This window comes from Apostichopus japonicus, chromosome 20 (assembly GCF_037975245.1).
Source record: "Apostichopus japonicus isolate 1M-3 chromosome 20, ASM3797524v1, whole genome shotgun sequence".
NCBI classification, from domain to species: Eukaryota; Metazoa; Echinodermata; class Holothuroidea; order Aspidochirotida; family Stichopodidae; genus Apostichopus; species Apostichopus japonicus.
Genome location: NC_092580.1, coordinates 30682097 through 30703173, shown reverse-complemented (window position 1 = coordinate 30703173; position 21077 = coordinate 30682097). Strand labels below are relative to the sequence as shown.

At 38.1% G+C, this 21077-nt stretch overlaps 1 protein-coding gene across 1 annotated transcript in view; it reads left to right on the top strand.

The window, feature by feature from the left end:
* The window catches only part of LOC139960885 (uncharacterized), a 40381-nt gene extending 20718 nt beyond the window's left edge, over positions 1 to 19663 (top strand). Inside the window, exons 3-9 of the mRNA XM_071959557.1 lie at positions 363 to 558; positions 5137 to 5297; positions 7253 to 7425; positions 8426 to 8591; positions 9967 to 10272; positions 12910 to 13212; positions 13931 to 19663. Of these exons, the coding sequence (XP_071815658.1) occupies positions 363 to 558; positions 5137 to 5297; positions 7253 to 7425; positions 8426 to 8591; positions 9967 to 10272; positions 12910 to 13212; positions 13931 to 14718 (2093 nt within the window). The 3' untranslated portion in view covers positions 14719 to 19663. The remainder of the gene's footprint in view (positions 1 to 362; positions 559 to 5136; positions 5298 to 7252; positions 7426 to 8425; positions 8592 to 9966; positions 10273 to 12909; positions 13213 to 13930) is intronic.
* Positions 19664 to 21077: the final 1414 nt, after the last annotated feature.

Below are 21077 nucleotides of genomic sequence, written 5' to 3'. Positions count from 1 at the left end.
AATGTTTCCTAACCGTTAGTTCTGTTGCGATGATTGATCTGTGCATGATTCAAGTAATTCCATGGTTTTAATTACTAGCGATATCATAAAACAATATGCTCAAGGGGGTGGGGAGCCCCCTTCGTCCCTCCCCCGTGGCTATGCGCCTGCGTTGATAGTACGTTGTGCTGCATTTAATTTCGACCTTGCCATATTGCCTTTTATTGCCGGTTATTTTGACGGAGTTACGCGACCCCATGATGAAAGTACAGATGATAATTATTGTTCCCTCAAACTAAACCATGTTCTTCTTTCGTCATACAATGTTGACATCCATTTATACCTATATACTTATGGAGGTCTGTCTTATATCTTTAACGTAGGTCGTCTGAGGTTACGTCCCCTGGCATCGTCTCCAGACGAAGGTATGCTTCAAGTAATTAACGGCAAGTTCTGGGGAGATGTCTGCTACCAGGACTGGACGAGTGAAAACGCCAACGTGGCGTGTAAGCATCTGGGATATGCAACGGCCGAAGGTACTCACGCAATGGTAGCTACATCGAGAAAGGAGATATTCAGGTATCTTTCGTTTATCTCTCTCTTCTTTATAAGACAGTTCATTTTAAATGTATTCCAAGTGTTGTCCCATATAAGATTTGAAATCAGTAACTGTAAACATAGCAGTCTGATTGTGATACGTAGTTAAGTCGACTGCAAACCACAGTTTATTGAGAACAGGTGAACATTCTTAAAAAAGGGTTTCTCCGATAAAGTGTATCAACGACAGTATGATGATGATATATACAATTTCATTTACAAACATATTTCGACAATGCCAAGTACAACAAATACTGAATGAGATATACATCACTCTATAAAACCACACATCACCATGATAGTACGATCTCTACTAATTTTCTTCCTGACTAAAACCAACTAAAGAGACCCGATGTCATCGCAGAGTGAAAAGTATGTGAGCAACCACACAACCTCCCTTGAAAAACTTCCATCAGTTGTAATTTTAAGTCCGAATTGTAGTCATTGTCATGCACAAAGGATATTGCCCAAAAGCAATGTAAGTTTTTATCATGTATAAATTGCAAAGTAGGAAACAATTAGCACCATTATTGGTCAAATTTAACTCTGTATAATATATAATTCTCATTTGTATAGATAGGCCTGGCATTGCATATTGGATTTTACTACCAATATAGTAGTGTTTCTCCGAGAGCGAAAAAGGTCATGACATTGGCCAAATTTCACATTGGTCTTTATACATTATTTTCTGGTATTTTTGTTTAAAACGTACTATTGGGTCACTCAAAGTTTACCAAAATTTTCATCCATGTTGATCTCGTCAAAAATGTTGAGATAAGTGGCTCTACAAATCACCCCGGTAATTACTGTTGGCGTGGTCTTGTCAAACGTTAATGATCGACCTCGCATTTTACCGATAGGTGTTCTTGAAATATTTAACCTGTTCTTGTTGATTTAAAATCGCTAAATGTTATCATTTAAAGGGTCTAGTCAATATGCTTACTCAATTGAATTGATAATCTATAGCATCATTGTCAATGAAAAGTAAGATAACAGTTTCACGCTTGATGATACTGCATGAAACGATTGGTAGATTTAATCTTCGACGACATAATGTCACGGTTTTTTGAATAACAAAAGCATTACAAGGTTAATAATTGGCATTGACTGGCTTGAGGATGGGAAATCTCTGACTCTCTCTGTTACATACATTGACCATGTTGGTGCACCTTGAACTGATGTTCAACTGCCGTTTCATGCCCCCCCCCCCCCCGGTCATAACATTTCGGTTTAGGCAAATGCAACTTGATCTAGGTTCAATTGAAAGAATACCTTGCATCACGTGCAATCTGCTTCATTTATCGATTGAAATATGTAATCGATTTAAATCTAAGACTTAAATCGAATTACATCTAAACTTTACATACGTCATCTTCTCCCCCTTTTTACAACGGCATATTCGTCCTTCTAAAGATATGATGGGCCGGTCCAGCGTTGATGGAATTTCTTCTCCCGCAACTCCTTCCCTCTCCCTTGTCCGTCCCTACACTCACTCAAGGATCATTGATTCGAAGCGACCCGTACAAGCTCTTTAACCGATGGCATTGTGGCGGACACTGCTTTTGGCGGTGACCTTCGTTCATATTAATACTTTGTGAAGTTATTAAGGTCGCCATGTTAGCAAAAATTAGAATGTGTGATTAGCACTGACGTTCGAAGGTTGATATGGTCTTAATAAACGTGCTTGGCAACTGTCTTTCAGATATGTTGTTGCCAAACTTGACCAGTTTGTTAGGAAACTGACAATAAATGTTAATTTATGTTTAATCATGACCTTAACCACTGAGAAGGATGACGTGTTTAACCATGGCAAGAAAATGGTGATAATAGACACTTTCTTTCACGGACGGATGACAGTTGAAGGGTACTGTACTCTATTATTGGCTGGGGTGCAGACTTATCATGGAGATTAGCATTGGCCTTTTTAAGTATAATTTAGTATAATACCTCCCTGCTCAGACAATTTTTGGATTTCTTACTTGCCTCACTAAGGAAATAGATATCGCACCTGCGAAATACTGTGCAACTATTTGTTGATTCAAAATAATTCGAGCTAAATCTACTGCCCAAGTTTTCTTCTATGTAATGATGAAAACGGAACCTTCCCAGAGCCCAACGGTGCAATGACCTTGCAAGAAATACTGAAAGTCCCTAATCGCCATTCTTCGTGCAAATAAAACTCTTATAAAGCCAATCTCAAAGATAATGCGCCTCATTTTATGAGGGTTCCTGGCCCCATATAGCTGAAACATGAAATGTTCACGAAATCCAACCAGGGTCATCTCTAAAAGTTTGCAGTGGGATAAAAACTATTGCTCTAACGCCCAGACCAGAACCACCGCGTAATCGATACTACAGATTTGTAGATCATGGAGAGGAACACTGGATTTAAACATAATCATATTCATGTTGTTTATTATGCCTCGAGTTCTTACGCATGACCGCGAACCTCCTGGGCGTGACCAGAATGTACGTACTTGCCATCAGAATTGTTTCCAACTTATTCGCATGCTATCATGATCATATTTAATAGGGTGGATGACATCGGTCGTTCCGATGGGATTTGAGCTGATTTAGATCGATCGCGAGGACTCCAGCTGGTCGCGAGCGAACGAGACACCTGTCTTATGTACTCAGCACGTACTTTCATCGTGCCATTAGGGGGCCGTCTGATTTTGTTTCCACAGTGTCATTGTACTTTAAGGTGGCATTAGTAACTGGTCTTCATATAGGTCCCGATATTTTGATTTCTATCAGGTGCCATATACCTGTGCAGGAAAAGTAACAACATCAAAAGCTCGAAAGATCACACACTCACACACATATACAGATAGGCTTCATGGATAATTTGTACAAATTGATGAAATTTCCTGAACATTCAAACCTTAGATTTGCAGCGATTGGAGGGTGGAACACATTCAGTCACATGGCATCAATGAGTAACACCGTTCACACACTTACAGGCTCAATGTAAGGGTATAGACTGGGTTGAGAGTGGATCAATTTGGTTGGTGTTCTTACTAAGGCTCTATTTGAGTGACATATCTTAAAACATTTCAATCTTTGATCATTTGTATGCAGTATCTGTTCCCTTTCGAAGGGGACTCGTGATACTTTACTTAACCAGGTTCCATGTTGAGTACCGTCCTGATTTAATCAAGGTCATTTGCAGTATATTCGCTTTTTTTAATGGGGCTATAGTGATACTCACTTGATGTTATAACGTCAATGATCATATGATTGCATGCTCAGTGTAAGGTATGAGGGGGGGGGGGGACTAAGGGATACTTGGATTTCTTGTACACGCTTAGTTAGCTTTTAAAAGGGTCGACTGGGGTTAGAATCGTATCAGTATTACAGCGGGTCCCGCCCTAGAACATGGCAATCACTGAAGTGTCAAAGACCTTAACATTTCTCTTGTGAAGCGCTTCTTCTTCCGTGTTGCAAATTTCATTTGGAAGGCATAGCATCTTGCAAACATTCAACTGTCGAAGGAATGAATGTCATTACCCTGCCCTTCCAGTCATGGAGCTAACTGCTATAGTAACAAGGAAAACGTGCTCTGTTTCATTCCTTATGACTCTATGTTAAGACACCTGTGTGCACTTCCAATGTTGTGCCAAACTGATTATTGTAAATGGAAATGACCTAGCGGTAAACGGCAGGAGGCGTCCATCCCGTCACTGATTGTTAATGCGCCCCAACGCCGCACATTCAACGAAATACGTCGACCTTTGCATGTTTTCATCACAATGCCACCGGTGAATAAGTCACGGCATGTATAAGAAAAAACCCTTCGATCCGACCAGTTCGTGTCTATGCAATAAGAGTAGGCTTCAGAGGCAATTTATAGTGGGGATCTTTTTACTGATCACTTCAAAGCAATTCTGGGTAAATACTAAATACTAGCAGAGGTAATTCATTTTACAAAACTTTGCCAGGTCCCAGATCAAATCATTGGCACCCTGCTATGAAATATTTCATACCTTCGGTATACTTTGAAATAAATACAGCTCAAGAAATCTAATTGTCGTAATCATAAGTAATGTCTGGTGGCAACCATGTCAGGTCAGACATTCCATGCAGATACGCCATAACTATGATTCTTTAGACGTATATCCTATCGTTGAAATCGAAAGAGTCCATTCGTATATCAACGGAACGTTGCACAGTGATTTCCTCGGTTGATGGTTGATGATGATGGTGGTGGTGATGATGATGATGATGATGATGATGGTGATGATGATATTGATGATGGTGATGGTGACAGTGATGATGATGATGATGATGACGATATCGTCTTTCCAAGAGCACCCATGTATTCTAAGGCAATTTTTTGTGACCAAACCGTATCACTTGAACATCCCTTGTCAATCGCTCAATCGGTTTTCTGCAACGTTATTTTCTTCCCCTCCCTTGTCCATAGTGCCAGTACGAAGAAAAATTCTCAAGTACAGGGACCTTTCAGTTATAGCCGGAAACCTTTGATATTTATTGAGAGTGTTTTGTTGCCTGGAACAGGTTTATAACTATCTTGATTTATGTGTTCACTTTCTTCAGGGGAATCTATTTGCAAGATGTACATTGCAACGGGTCAGAGAACAGCCTTTGGGAATGTGACAACGCCGTGGTAGGTGATTATTCCTCTACGTGCGATTCTCTTCATGTTGTCTGGTTGTCGTGCACTAACCACGAAAGTGCAACAGACGAGATTACAACGGGTAAGTATTTTTGCCCCTCTTGTGGCTAGGCTATGTACAGGAAGCTGGAACCCAGCTTCCTAGCTACGTGACATTTTTATATCTACCACCCCTACCCCACCAACCCTACATCTCCACACACACATACACCCCATGTGTATGAAAAAGTATTGTAGAGAGAAGTTAGAAATATTACATATAACTTTTTTTTACCATATATCAAAGAAATCTATTGGAATTTGAAAGCAACAATAAACTAGAAATATAGCCCACCACCTAAACTTTTTTATAACTTTAAAACGAGCATCGACATTAACCACCATGTTTATTTATAACGACAAAGATATTTGAATGGACTATACTCTCCTGAGCAAATAGCAACATTTTGCTTTGTCTGGGAGATATCACGGACTTAAATATGTGACGTCATATCGCCGCAAGGAGTTTTCGTGTTGCCTTTCTTTTCATATTGTTACTGCATAAATTCTATAGTATTAGGGTAACATAAGAAATTTGAGCTCTTATGAGATTTCCTCCACCAGTATGAAGCATAATTATTTCTCAATGGTATCCGTAATACGAGTTGAGGGAATAAATCATTTGTGTAATAATACCCAACATGTATGTGAACATGTCGGACAGAGCTGTATAAAGCCATGCCCCCATAGGGAATAAAGTTGTTATCTAGTTTTTTTATGTGCAGTTTAAAGTTCAAAAGTTCAGACACCTTTCTTCTCTACAGTTTCAATAATTCAATTGCGACTCTTAGTTGAGATATATGCCCAGGCTATGTCTATAAATATACCGAGTCGTGAAAATAGTGAAACAATCTTGTTGCAGCTCCAATCGTCCAACCGACCGCATCTTATGAATTCAATGAAATCGCGCCTAAAACCGAGGTGTAACACCGAGGGTGGTGTTTTGCTTACCTCAGCAAATTGTTGTACTAGTCTAGAATCATTTCACAAAAGAAGATTTCGCAGCTGGTTTTCTGTGTACATTCATTAAAAATCTGAAGGTATCAAAAAAGAAAGAAAAGAAAAGAGCATGAACAAGAAAGAACCCGTGTGGGACTGTTCCTCTAGCCTTACGCAGTTGCTATACCTTCTTTAATAGAACAAGCTAAGCGGATGATTAGATTATCCGATGTCTCATGCGTAACCACATACATGGTGAATGCGTTTCAAAAGATTCCCGTACGTTATTCTTATTATTCATTTTCCTTCAGCCCAAACCTCTTTCTCTTCATTAAAAAAGAGACTGCGGTTTTATACGACGTTTTCCCGCAAAATCTGTACTGGTAAATAGTTCTACGTCTGCTGTCCTAAGCTTTATCTACCAAAAATTTCAATCCATAAATGAATCCATTAGACCTCCCAGGAGGATATTGTTTATTTCATGATCTACGGATTACAAAAAAGCCGTGCTTTTTTTCCCCGTCGGAATAACTGACTTAGTACAACCCTCGATGAGCTATAACAGAAAATTTAGTGACAGTGATTTAACATTCTTGCCAATCGTTAACAGTCTAATTAGGTAGCCTTATATGGTAGATTTTAACAGTCTTCCTTAACAACTGGGATATGTTAACGGTTGATAATAATTACTATCACGAACATATACACCTGCCGTACGACTACAATGATACATCAGCACTGTCTATATTGATGATATACGAAATTACAAAAACACACTAGTAGAAAGATTCAAACTAAATGTAAAACAGTCGATTTGTCTTTTTGCCTGACCCCAATTCCCCCTCGCCAAACTTCCCAACCTAACGTGAAACGCAGCTCATCATCGGCCGGCCACTTCGGAAACGGAGGTTGTTTAGATACGAGGCAAATGTGATACAAATCGAAAAATCTATTTCTTATATTTACTCTAGATTGTAATTGTGTTTAAGTACGCAGTGCGTTCTATAATAGAACTGTACGGTGCTTATTTAATATTCGTTTACTTAATAAACCTTACAGTGGCAGACGAAACAATGGAACCGTCTATACAAGTTGTAAGGATCACGGACTCGTCTGTGGCGTTGGACTGGCAGCGCTGGTTCTCACTTGCGGAGCAAGAACTTCCACAGGAGTACGTCATCAGTTTTCAAGTGTTATTCAGACCCGCCGGTGATCCATCGATGAATTTTACGGTAATTTATATACTTCATCTGCTGTGATCAGAGTTAGACTTAAGTTTAGTACGTAGATTTCCAACAGTGTATAAGCGGTTAAAGTATCCGCCCTATAGCTCAGTCGAGCCAAACCCTCATCAGGAACTACATTTTATTCAAACTTGCTGCTGAGCAGAGGTATTGTGAGGAGTCTTTTCGTCATAGTCGTAGATTTGGTATTTCTGGCTAATGAATTGAAAAATGGGGTTTCCAAACACTTGTGTCACAAAAGCTGCACTGCATTGCTGATGAATGGGGGTACCCATCACCTTCCCCAGAATTTGAGAAAGGGTATATATGCAGGGTTAAACTTTCCTCCTCCAGATGGGGAAGTTACTAAATGGCGGCCCCTGGAGCAATAGCGGGTGCCTCATTTATACGTCTGCCTCGTGATGCTGAACACATCGAAAAATGAAGGTTTGATAATCGCCAGTGTTCATTCAAAGTCATCACTTGTAAAGGGTTTCACATGAGCTTTTGTTGGTGTCGTAACTCTTGGGATTCACTAAACTAAACTAATTGTCCTGTGTCGATATGTCTTACAGTATGGAGCCGTATTGTGTGTGATGTAAAGATTTTGGATTTTAAGTCGATGAAAGACGATAAAAAGTTGACACAATTAAACCTATACCGTTTTTCTACGTGGGTGAGTGCTACCAATTAATGCACCAACTTAACTGACGTGTTCGAGATCTCTCGGAAGAGAGAGACAGTAACCGAAATCAATTCTGAAATAGAGGGTGAAATAAGAAAACAATCTTGAAAAAAAGAAATGCTTGTACGCGAAGCAAAAATATATTTCAATATTTCCACCATTTTACTCGTTTTCAGCATAATCACATTTTCAGTAAAAGAGGTGTACCGGGCCTTCTCTTCCCTTGACCTTTCATTGTAGATACACTATACTACAGCAAATGCAGTTCTATCATTTAAAAACGTCGTTAACAATATCGTAAATTTGACTGAACTTCTTCTACAGATAGGGGCACAGGTACCTGGCTATTTCACGTACGGCACTGTTGAGAAACTCGCGGCGAGGACACAGTATGAATTCAAAGTTGAGGCGATGCGTCTATTGTTTGATAGACCCGGTGAGACAGCTGGTCCGACAAGTTCGGTTGTGACTGCAATAACTCTATGTAGTGGTAAGTTAGAAAACAATATTCAGGTTCTCAATGGAGTTTTATTATATTCTAAAATGACGATACCAATCATTTAGCCAATGAGCGGGCAAAGTGCTGCCTGCTAGCATATTTCAAAGGCCTACAGTTATCAAAATCCTTTTAATGCGGCCCGCGGAAACCTAAAGCTGGGAAGGAAAACATGAAATAGGTTGTGTGTGTAATCTGGGAGTTCTTATAGAGCCGTGTCTTACAGATTTTTTTCTGTTTGTTTGTATATTCATTATAAGTTGCTTCGGGTTCAGTGATCCAGCCGGTGGAACTCAGTGGCCTTGGAACAAGCGGGCATTTGGCGCCTCAAAACGAACAAGCACGTTTTGCGACCATGAAGAACTCTGCCACCTATAGGCATATCAAATGCTTATTTGAGTCGATAGGGGGTGGTAGGCCAATTTGCCTAGGTCTAGTCACCCTTTTCGATCAGTTCGCTGTCCATATTGTTTCTTAGTTCGATAGCCACATCCCTCTCTTTCTTAAGGTTAGGAGACAGCTTAACGTTTCCTCTCATGGTGGTCCAACATATATATTCCAGACAACGGAAGAAGCTACAGTGGTCACAGTAACTTATAAGTCATTAAATTGCCGTTATCGGTTATGCGATATAAATTCTCCCTAGTTTTAAAGGTGAAAGGCATTCGCGTTGCAACAAAGTTATTCCAACAGTATCTTTTATCCAAGATTAACTATACTATACTTTGATAGTTTTGTATATTACAGCTGTCGGCTCAAGAGAGTGTCCATGACAACTTTATGATGTTTTGACAATAACAAACATTTTGACACTTTATACTTCACATGTGTCTCAATTCTGATTGACCTTTACACATGCTTAGGCCAATGTTCAATCGCTTTCTTTGAAAATAGTTACTATTGGAATTTCCCGTGCATATTTTCCGTTACACTTCTCCATAACAGTGAAATATGACTTTTCTTCGTGACGGGTGTTGCGTGATATGCTGGAGACACTAACCTTACGTCAAATACCTGACATGCACCAACGTACTATACGTTAGTACAAGTTAAGTGTCTTGCTTCCATCATAGACGTCATCAGACTACACTTGCCAACAACCTGAGTTGATGATCAAATAAGAAAGAGAAGTCAAACCTTCCCACGCCACACATACGCAACCAAATCACTATTTTGCCCCCAATTTTGTCACCCTCCAAATAGCCTCAGTGTTAAAAAATATCGATTTCTTTGTCAGTAGATCCGTAGAAACAGACACCCCTCCATTTTGTAGAGAATACAACACGTTACGTTTATACCCTGATTGCACAGAGACATGAGATAAAGTAAAAATAAATTCATGCAAATTATGAAAATGTTCGTCCTGCAGGGCCTAAACCAGTTTCAAGTCTTACTGTAGAAGTGGAATCTGTCAATCAACTAAACGTCATGTGGCAGAGTCCCATCGATGAAGACTGCCCTCCGGAATATTACATCGTGGAATATAAACTGATCAGCAGGGAACATTGTGAAGATGGAAGTGAGGGCGGCCTTGATGGTACCTTGAGAGTTGTGGCGCCACCTGCTCTTTTAACAAACTTGCATGCTTACTCGAGGTACACGGTGAATGTTACCGTGGTCAACACGTACGGTCGCAGCAGTGAGACACAACGCCTAGTTGAGACATATGAAGGAGGTAAGCAATTCATGGTTTATCTATACCAGCCGATTCACACAGAGATTACAGTCCTATACAGGTATCATGTGTTACCTATGTTATTAGGTATTGTTACCTATATATATTATTGATATGACAGCTGATAAGTTATAACAACCGATGCACTATTAACGTTTACGGAATGAAATGATTCTCACAACATTTGGCATAATTAAATAGCAAATGGCATAACTGTGAATTCGGTCACTTACGGACTTGGTACCTGGTGACCAGTGCACTTCTGCAACGTGCGTTATAATTCCAGCATGTGTGTGTATATGGTGAAACTGCAAAGCAAGGTTTGCATTCAAAAATTGCAGTTTCCGCCGAACTGGAAATACACACACAAATCCATCTATAGAATAATCTGGCACTAACAGTTCTCCTTCCAAAAAGAATGATACCGTTTACCAAAAAAAGAAGAAACAACAAGAATAAGTACTATATAATAAACATTTACGAAACGGTTAGAAGTAGCTGCCCGATTTCGGTTTTTTGTTTGTTTGTTTCTTTCTTTTCGCTCACTCGTTTGTTTTTGCTGACTTTAGCCTCAGTCACGAATTACCTCCAACATGGACTGATTTATTATCGTTTTGGGCGATTAAAATCCTAATTGAATGTTAAAGTCTCAATGTGTGTTTGCCAAATTTTAACTTCGACCCTTTCCAGCTAACTGCCCTAAAAGCTCAGTGAAAATAATACCGTTCTATGCAATTTTCATATTAATAATCATTTTTTTTATTGACTTATCTGTCGTTAAACATTTTGAGCTGAATAAAATTCGCCAGATTTTTTAACGAGTCCATAGATTCTACAAACTTCACTCAAAAATTGCAAGCCCCACCCAACAAATATCTCTGTTTTGTTTACGACCGTTAGGCATAGGACTTACGAGTGGACGATACAAGTATATATAGGTTACATTCTGTGTAATGAGCATGCTGATATGGGCGGTCGAAGTGATTTTACGGTAAATCGTTCGCACCATAAGGGAAACAGAAAATAAATTTCTTTCTTTCGAAAGCGCCGGACGGCTTTCTCCATTAAACCCACCTGGTTAGAGTGCATTTAGAATAAGAAACACTGAATCTGCTTCGGAAGTTTGTTTCCGAAATTCATCAGTAAACAAGTATTGAGACTTAAAGTAAGAATGTTTAATGTTTCACTAAGCTTCACTGAAACAATCAAGCCATGCCCATGTTAATAAAAATATCGGGTAGCCCTAAGTAAACAAGGTTGCAGGCATCAATCAGTTGCAATATATAACAATGAGCTTTTTGTTATGTAGTTGCTAAATAAAAGTATATTATTAAAACATGATATGAAAACCATGGGACGATACAAATTTTTCTATTATGAACTGATCCTCTAAATTCAACAAAAATTCTGAAGTGTCAGATGAAAAGGTTATCGATCTTCGATGTAGACCAACAATTCTTCAATAAACAAAATATATAAAAATCTACCTAAAAATGTTGGATCATAAATCAGCTGCTATGATAGGTATACTGCAAAAGGTTCTGTTGTAACAGTTGTAGCCAATTGGTGGTTATAACTGGTCTCTGTCTCTCTCGCTCTACCACTTGTCAATCGAATTTACAGAGCCCGTTTCACCATGTCGAGTTGTGAAAATTGATTTATAATCGAAGCTTTGCGTGAGATTAATATACAAAACGTTTAATATCCTAGTTCGTGCAGATAAGATCGATCCCTCAGAAGTTATCAAGTTTGCAAAGAAGGCCCATTGCTCAGTTGTGTCAGTTGTATACGGACAACAATGTTTATTGCTATCAGCTCAAAATGTCAAACATATTTATGCTGAAATTTGTTAACGCCATACGCTATCAAACTTATCATTGTCATTGGTTTACGGGTTGAATAGGTTATCGTTGTAATTATTAAAGTCCTTGGAAACGTGAGTTGTAAGAATTTATGGAATCCGTTATTACGATAAGAGTGTCATAAATCATATCTAAGGCGTGTGTCCGGATTGGGAACAACTTATTTTCAATCCTGCTATACAGCCCAATTACTAAGGTTGACAGAGGGTGAAGACTAAATGTCTAAATTTGTTTCTTATCAATGAACTCAAATTTCCTGCGTGGTCTCATCTTTTCTGCGTTACTCAGCTCAATAATCACACAAAATATAGGGAGCATCTCCCACACACCATTTAGTTGCTCGAATTGGACATTAATATTTTGGTTACACTTCAATAGTATTTATTTGATAATGATACCACGGTCATGAAAATGCATTTACATTTAAAATGGGACATGTTTTCTAGAAGCATATTTCTTCAAACCCTGGAATGTGTGGTTCAAGTCTGCCCCGCCCACCTTGCCAACTCGCCCCATTCAACTTTAGCCATGTGATGTTAATTTCCATGAAAGAGTTGATTAAGAACAGTTATCGTTGCTATATAATGTAAACTGATATGCGATGTTCATGTTTCCATGTCTATCAACTCCTGTATTATATACCTTAACATTGGTCAATCGAAGGCTTTAGTCAATGAGAAATGACCCCATTCAGTTGTGGAAGTGCTGGTTGATTGTTGAATTGTCCGCAGTTTGAAGGACTGCTCTATTCATTTATTACTCCTCTCTTCCATAGTTCCACGTGGTACACCTCTCACGATAACCACTGAGTACCATTCAAGCAAAGATGCCTTGGTCGCTATGTGGGCACCACCTGCGTGTGGCGAACGAAATGGCGAGATTACAGGCTATACCTACATGCTCCTAGACGTCGAGACAGATCGAGTTATTGACTACGGGACAACGCAACTCCCCATCGTCCACCTCCTCGGGGTGGATCCGTTGTACAAGTACAAGTTTTTGGTCGCAGCAAGGACGGTAGCCGGTATGGGCCCATACGGTGCAGCCAGTGTTGCAGGACAGCTCAACATTGCTGAAAGTAAGTTGCCACTCATATCACTTGTCAATATAGCAAGCTGAACATTTTGACACGTATAGGCTGCTTGGAAATGCGACAGTAGATGATTTATATATTTATTGGATTATTATCTAAGCATGTAACGATTAATGTAACAGCTGGTGAACTTTGAAAGAACCGCCCCTTGACATGATGTTTACGTTTTGAAAATATCTTGAAGCGTAGTTTCCCCTGCTTTTGACAATTGCTGTGAAAGACGAACAGCTGTGATATCTTCTATATACTAAAGTGTCATACTCATAACTTGGTAGTTCAGCTTCACAGATATGTAACATTTTGAATTTCTTTCGTGGGCAATCTGTTACTTAACAGAGATGTCATTGTAATATGTAAGTCAAACAAATTAATGCTTTACGTAGAGTATTTAATCTTGGTGTAGGTCTGGAAGAAATATCTATTACTAATAAGTTGGTCGCAACAATCGTTTATATTTCTCATCATATTCACATCGTCTGTTGGATCCCATCCGTTGGTGATTGGGTTAAAGGATCATAATTTCCTGACGGGTCACTCTTTTTATTGATATGATAGAGTGCAGAAATGGTTGAACATAATAAACCTTTACGAAGTTGATTATCAATAATGATTTCGTCAATAAATAACTCCCATCGATTTGGGAGCTCGTTGGGCCCTACTCAAGAAGTTAATTGTTTCGTTTTGTTTTCCTATTCCCCCTCAGTTTGTGGTGTACCAAACCCAGAATTTGCTACTCGAATTGTTGGTGGTGAAGTAACAGGAAAGGGTGCCTTTCCTTGGATGGCTCAAATTTGGAATGTCCTCCGCGGGACAAAGTACTGCGCCGGCAGTATTCTGGATGATCATTGGATCCTAACCGCTGCTCACTGCATCAAAATGAAAAATTTCACTCGCAAAGATATACGAATTCAACTTGGTGATTACGATACACAGTTACCCGAACCACAACAACGGGTCTACGACGTCGCCGAGATACATTCACACGTTGGCTTCAACACCGACATCTTCGATGACGACATAGCCCTAATTCGCACAAGTGATCCAATCGAGTTTTCAGATTATATCAAACCAATATGTCTCCCCGATAAAAAGACAGCTAGATCGCTGCTGAGAGCTGCGAAAGGCCGATCCGGCACCGTTGCGGGATGGGGCGATGAGGAAGATAAAACACCTCCGAGGTATCTCAAACAAGTAACTCTTCCAGTCGTAGATCGCCAAACGTGCAAGAAATCCACGAACTATTCTTTCACGCCAAACATGTTCTGCGCAGGATATTATGAAGCGGGTCATGGGGATACATGCAAAGGTGACAGTGGTGCGCCGTTCATGGTGAGAGAAAATGGGAAGACATTCGTAACGGGGATCGTCAGTTGGGGAAGCCCAGAAGGTTGTGACGCAAATAATCACTATGGTTACTACACCAGATTATTCAAATACATGTCATGGATTAAGAAAATTCATCCAAGTGTTACTATCATCAAGCACACTTGATAGTAGTGTCAAACAACTCTCGCGAATAGCGGGTATCGTAAAGATGAAGGGGGAATATTTCAATATTCTTGCGGATGTTCTTTGCAACAATATCCAGACAGTTGCTGCCATGTCTCATTACATTCCAGACATTCACGCAAAGGCGAATGGTCGGCATATGCGCTTCACAGAGCAGAGTTTGGGAACAGTGTAGTATAGTTAGCTTGTTGGTTCTATAGGTTGGCCACGTCATGTGTAGTATGCGTGGGGCCTGCGGGACGGACGTTGGTAGTGTTGGTACCTCGATGCACTAGTTACCAGATGGCCAGTAGACAAGCATGGGTGCGGGAAGTTACCGACGGTATTTGCAGCTGAATAAATTAAGCTATTGAGCCAGACATGTATGTATACAATGTCTGGTGTTTCTTACGGAACAAAATTTAAATGTGTCCTGAAAGCAAATGTTCTGTAATTTTCTCCTTTGCATACTTTTTTTTCATGGTATAGGCTATACGTTATGAATCCAATTCGGTATATAAATTGTAGTTGTCATAACAAAGTGTCAAAATATTCGTTTTACTTAGCGTGCAAACATTGCCAAATAATATATATAACCTAACAACAGATGACAGTAAATTTAACTCATTTTATTTTGTATAACCAAAATTCCAAAAGGTGTTATAACATAGAAACTATCTGACTATTATCTGGGAAATTAAAATTGCCTCTTGTACTTTTTGGGTATATAATTTGGGTATGTAAATGTGCATTATATATGTCTGTAAAGACATTCATGGCTTATACCCTTCCAATACAGTTGATTATCAGGTGAAGTCTAAGAGAGACAAACATAAAGCAAATTAAACGATGTAACTTCATCATAGAATGTGTAGAAAGATATCAAGCAAATGATAACGAACCGAAGAGATATAAAGGTGAAATAGATTCTAAGAAAAGTGTCTGATCAATGAATCACATCCTATTCTTTCAATATCCATGGCAGCAGACATGTGCTGTGATAATTTCGAGTACACGTACCCACATCAAGTACATCAAATGAGTTGGTTCTATGAACTAGTGCAAGTACAAGGTCCATGCACTAGTGCGAGTAAACGGTCCAATACCAGTACGAGTACAAGGTTCTATGTAATGTACGAGTAGACCGTCTAAGTACAGGTACGACTATAAGGGTCTATGTGCTAGGTAAGAGTAAAAGGTGGCGTTTACTAGTACTAGTACAAGGTCCCAAGTACTTGCATGAGTAATTTCATCTGAGTATTTGTACTAGTGAGACCAGTACGCTTAGTAACCTTATACAAGGCTGCATCATCTTTTACGATCATTTTTCCATGGGACCATAGGTCCCAAATAATACTCACAGCTGCTGTGTCATGGACCGTCATATGCTGTAAATCTTCATGGACGAATAGAAAACGTCTAAGAAAACAATGGAAAAGCTCATGGAGTCGTGGACCGTCATGGATCGTCAATGGCCGGGGTGTTAAAGAGGATTTTTTTTTTAATGGTAAATATCATTTAACGAGTCTCCTATGCCTATGTTCTACCCTTGATGTATATGTTCTACCCTTGACGTCTATATATGTTTTACCCTTTATGCCGATTTTCTACCCCTTGATGTCGATGTTAGAGAGGAAGCGATAATCAAAACTTCCATTTTCAGTCTTCTGTTCATTCAGGTATGTCACATTACAGTTATTACACTTCCTGTTTTTCGTCGACGATAAGAAAGAATAAGTATGAACTCATCTGAGGGAAAATGTTACGTCGGTCTATGTCAGAGTTTTTTACTCATAGGAATTTAACACAAGTATATGTATATCATTTTAGTCAAGTCCTATGATGAATATTTCATAAAAGAAATGAAGGGTTATATTTATAAATTTTCGAAATTTTAGTATGCTGGTGCAATTTTTTGTCCAAGCGATAAAATCGCTGTTTCTTTTTTTTAAAATACTTTTTCTTCTTTCTCTCTATTTTCTATTGTTTCAATATTATCTTCTGCTTCATAATTCAATTGTTTTGTCTTTCCTCTGATCAAGATCTCTTTACGTAATGGATTTGATCATTGTCTTCTTTAATTTATATTGTATCATTGTCGTATACAGTCACGTGGCTGTTAGCATTGTAACAGTTATATATTTAAATTCTGCATAAAACACAACCTGCGCAAGTAGTTTTTTCGTTATTTTATTTTCTCTCTCTTCTTAATACAAATGATAGGTTTTTAATTTATTTAGTATCTGTGTGATATACTCATAAAGAATACGGCTCCATGCTATCCTCATTGAAGCAGTTTGGCTCGAATACAAACGATATCTTAAGACAGGAATCCACACGACCTATATACACATTGACAGATTGTATGCACTTTTCCAAGTACTAAGGTAGTGAAGTCAGAATAAACTGACCAGAAGTAGGTCTCTTTTTTAATAATCTTGAGTAAACTAAGGATCCCTGAGAATACCACGTGAACTGTCACTCTTAATATCACTATCTATTTGTATGTCACTCTGCGATCGTGTAAACATACACACACATTGTCCCTTTATATACTTTTACTTTTCAATTGTCACTTATCCTTGATTGGTTAATTAAACAACTAATCAGGACCATGGAACTGTTACATATGTTAAGTTTTGTTCTTCCTGTTTGCTATGCAATGGATAAAAAATAAAAGACAGGGAGTTGTAATAGTACACTGGTACAGTTTAATTCTTCCAAGGATACCTAACTGAATGGCCAACAGCCACGCTACATCAAACTCGATAATCAAGCTTACTAGGGCATAATGGCGTTACCGATTTTCTAACATGCCCAGCCATGTGGAAAGTCTTGCTTGCTATTTCACAGCATTATATAAATTATTGGAGAGAAGAGTTTAAAATATGGGAGACACAAAACATTGACTTGCAGCCTTTTGCGATTACATGGGATCATAGAACTGTAATTCATCAAATTGTCATCTTCTTTTTTAATACCAGTTGACGTCTGTGTTTTTTACAGACTCTAAACACAAAGAGTTGTTGAACCATATATCTTCAAGGTAATCATCTTATGCTAATCTATGGTAATCCATGATACTAAAAAACGGAACTGTAATATAACAATTAAAAGCAAACAGAGGGAACATATTCCTATTGTTGAGTTGCAGGTTTATTGTTGAGTTGCAGGTTTATTGTAAGAAACACAATCTGTTTGGATCTTCGGTTGTCGTACTAAAGTTAAACCACAAAAAGTCGAAGGATTTTATTTTGGACAATATTTTGTCCACACACTAACAAATGGAAATGAATGGTTGAGCCAGAGTTAAACGTGGACATTGTTAGGGCCAAGGAGGAGGGGGGGGGGTCTGTGTTCAGAGTTTGATGCACTCACATCGGCTCAGACTGCTATATTGGTGAGATGGGCCACAATGATAACTATAATAATAATACTTATAATGAAGTATTCTTCGTGAATATGAATTTTCCCCGAGGAATTATTTTCACTCTTTATATACTCGCTTTGAATAATAAACGCAAACGGCAGTTCATATCTTGCTTCTTATGACTGCAACTGTAGCTCTATAAGTTATGATTAGTCTCCGTAAGCTATGTGACTTTCGTTTCTACTAGAAACTACTGTGTCATTATATCGATTTAAGACCATAATGTTTGGCCAAAAAAATAGTAAATTGTTAACATTGTGGTTAATATTCTTTCCGTTCGTTCACATAGCGAGGTGGCGAGGGAAGGGAGGCGGTGGGGGGGGGGGGGACGTGGAGGGGGTTAAAAGGTAGACCTACACTGTTTTCTGAAATTATATATTTATTCACTATTTTTATGCAGTTTAATTGGCGCAGAGTTTTGTTAAACAAAAAAAATATTCATAGTAGCATTTTGTAGCCAACTTTGCAGATGAAACATAGGTATTTATCTCAATCATAGATTATATCAATTGATCTCGAAAGAACAGTGTTGCACTAATGTTGTTATCCAGCAAAATGAAGATGTCCTCGTTGTCACATACGGTTTATAGTGTGTATATATATATGAGTATGCGCCCTTATCTCGAACACGTGGTCAAATGTATCAAATGTTTAAAGCGTGAGTGTACATTTCGTGTTCAGATTTAATCACTTCCCGCATATATTTATGGCATAGAACGGAAGGAGATAAAGAACTTCCTTGTCCACATCCCAAGAATCTTGAACAGGATCGTGTTTGAGCGACTCGTTTACCAATGGGTTTTGGTATAATTATTGAAATATACTGTCCGTATGCTATAAAACATTTGCATATTTTCTTTGGACCTAATCTTTCACTTAAATTAAATTAATAAATAATAAGCCTAATTTTTTTTACTAATGTAACCACGATAAAAAGATCTTTAAAAAAACTGAACTGAACGAAAATATTTGGAGAAACAAAACGATTTTACCACAATATTAGAAAAAAAAAGATTCAGTTTGCTATACCTTCTAGAGGAAGTGTATAGTTATAACCATAACAAAATTTGCTGATTAATTTATGTTTGCACAAAACAAAACAAAAAAGAGAATAAGTTTGATATTTCAATATGCTAAATAATCAATAGATTTAAAATCAAATCAATATCTCGTGCACGCTGTTTGTCAAGATTTAATTATAATTGAAACACTTTGTGTAACCCATTGGGCGATATCGTTTGGTTGAAATGAAGAGTACTGTTTTGAAACAAATCAAGAAAAGCCTTAAACAATAATCGATGTGAATATTTTATGCTTTAGTATGCATTTTATTTAATATTCTCACAAACGTTCACATCTATAATATATATATTATATATATATAAGCCTACATATTATTGTTTTTTTATATTATTATTAATATTATTATTGCAAAATGCTTGCATTTTATTATTGAGCCTGAATAATTTTATACATTTTTAAGCTCATTTTTTCAATAAAATATTTTTGTAAAAATGATGACTGCTCTCACGTTGATGTTCTTTTCTGCTTCTGCATTTCTTCGTATGTATTTCGGACCGAGTTGATTAACCTACACGAATTAAGTGTGGAAGAGGAAACGAATATTTACCAACAAAGTCATAGCAAATATTTGGTGCCGCTTTTATTTGTAATATACTGAATTTAAAAAAAGGATAGTTGAGAGGAAAATTAAAATTTTGACAGATGAAAGAGGAACATATTTGAAGTATCCCAGTGAAATTTGCAAGCAGTTCCTAAAAAAGCATTATCGAGAATATTGGTAACTGACATTCTCACAAACTGTACCATGTGAGTATAAACTTGAAGCAAACAGGCGTGATGCCTTGTTCGCACCCTGACAGCCAATGCTATATTTGTCTTTAGTTTTCATGTTATTGTATTTTACTATGGATTGGCTTAAGAGTTCCAACTTAACTTAAAGTGGGCGTGACGTTAACACTATGTCAATGACTGCAGTGTGTTCATATTTAGATATAGTTCAATTTTGAGAAAGGAAATTGGATGTAAATTGTTTAACGAAAACCTTAAAAAAGAAAAAGAAATTGTCAATAAGCTTCGGTGACACCACACACCTGTTTGCTTTAAGTTCACTTTAGTTTCAAAGCGTGGCAACTTCAAGTGTTGCTATACCTCGAAAATAGTAGATGAGAATTGAATGCAAACGTTTCCAAGATGCTAGAATATGTTCTATGTTTATTATTAGGTAATTTTTCCTCTGTACTATTCCATTTACGGGGGAAAGAATAATATATTTGCGCAATTTGGACATGTGGGTTATATCGAACAGGTGATTGGTCGACCAAGTTAATCTTGGACTCACAACTTACTTTGGAAATATGAATCACTCAACCTGAAGCAACCTGTGCATATAGTGAATCGCAGCAATGCTTTATAACTCCCTCGGTAAGACATTTCGGCAATGGTCAATTACACGAGAATCCGTATAGAATCAGTTGAATATCTACATGCAACCATCGAATGATTAATGTGAATGATGTTGTATAGATGAATTCATTATCGACTTAAAGATGAAAATGTCCTCATTCGTTATAACTTGTACAGTCCTTCTTATTAACAATGACACGCTCGTTACCTTCATGATAAGAGCCAGAAACTGTCTGTACACAGATGGTTTTTATAATGTATGGGCTTGGTTTTTAAACTAAATATGACGTTAGACACACACGCAGAAGAAAACCTCAAGCATCTTGCCAAAACTGTTCATGTGTGAGTAATTAGGAAATAGTCAACGAAAGTCTGACCGATTGTGTCTTCTTTCCCACAGCAACGGAAATCATAGATGTTTGAAGACTTTTTCACTCATGCACTTTTACGTGGTTTCATCTCAGCATCCCTTCAGGAAGCCTTGACTGCGGGGTATGGTCAGTGA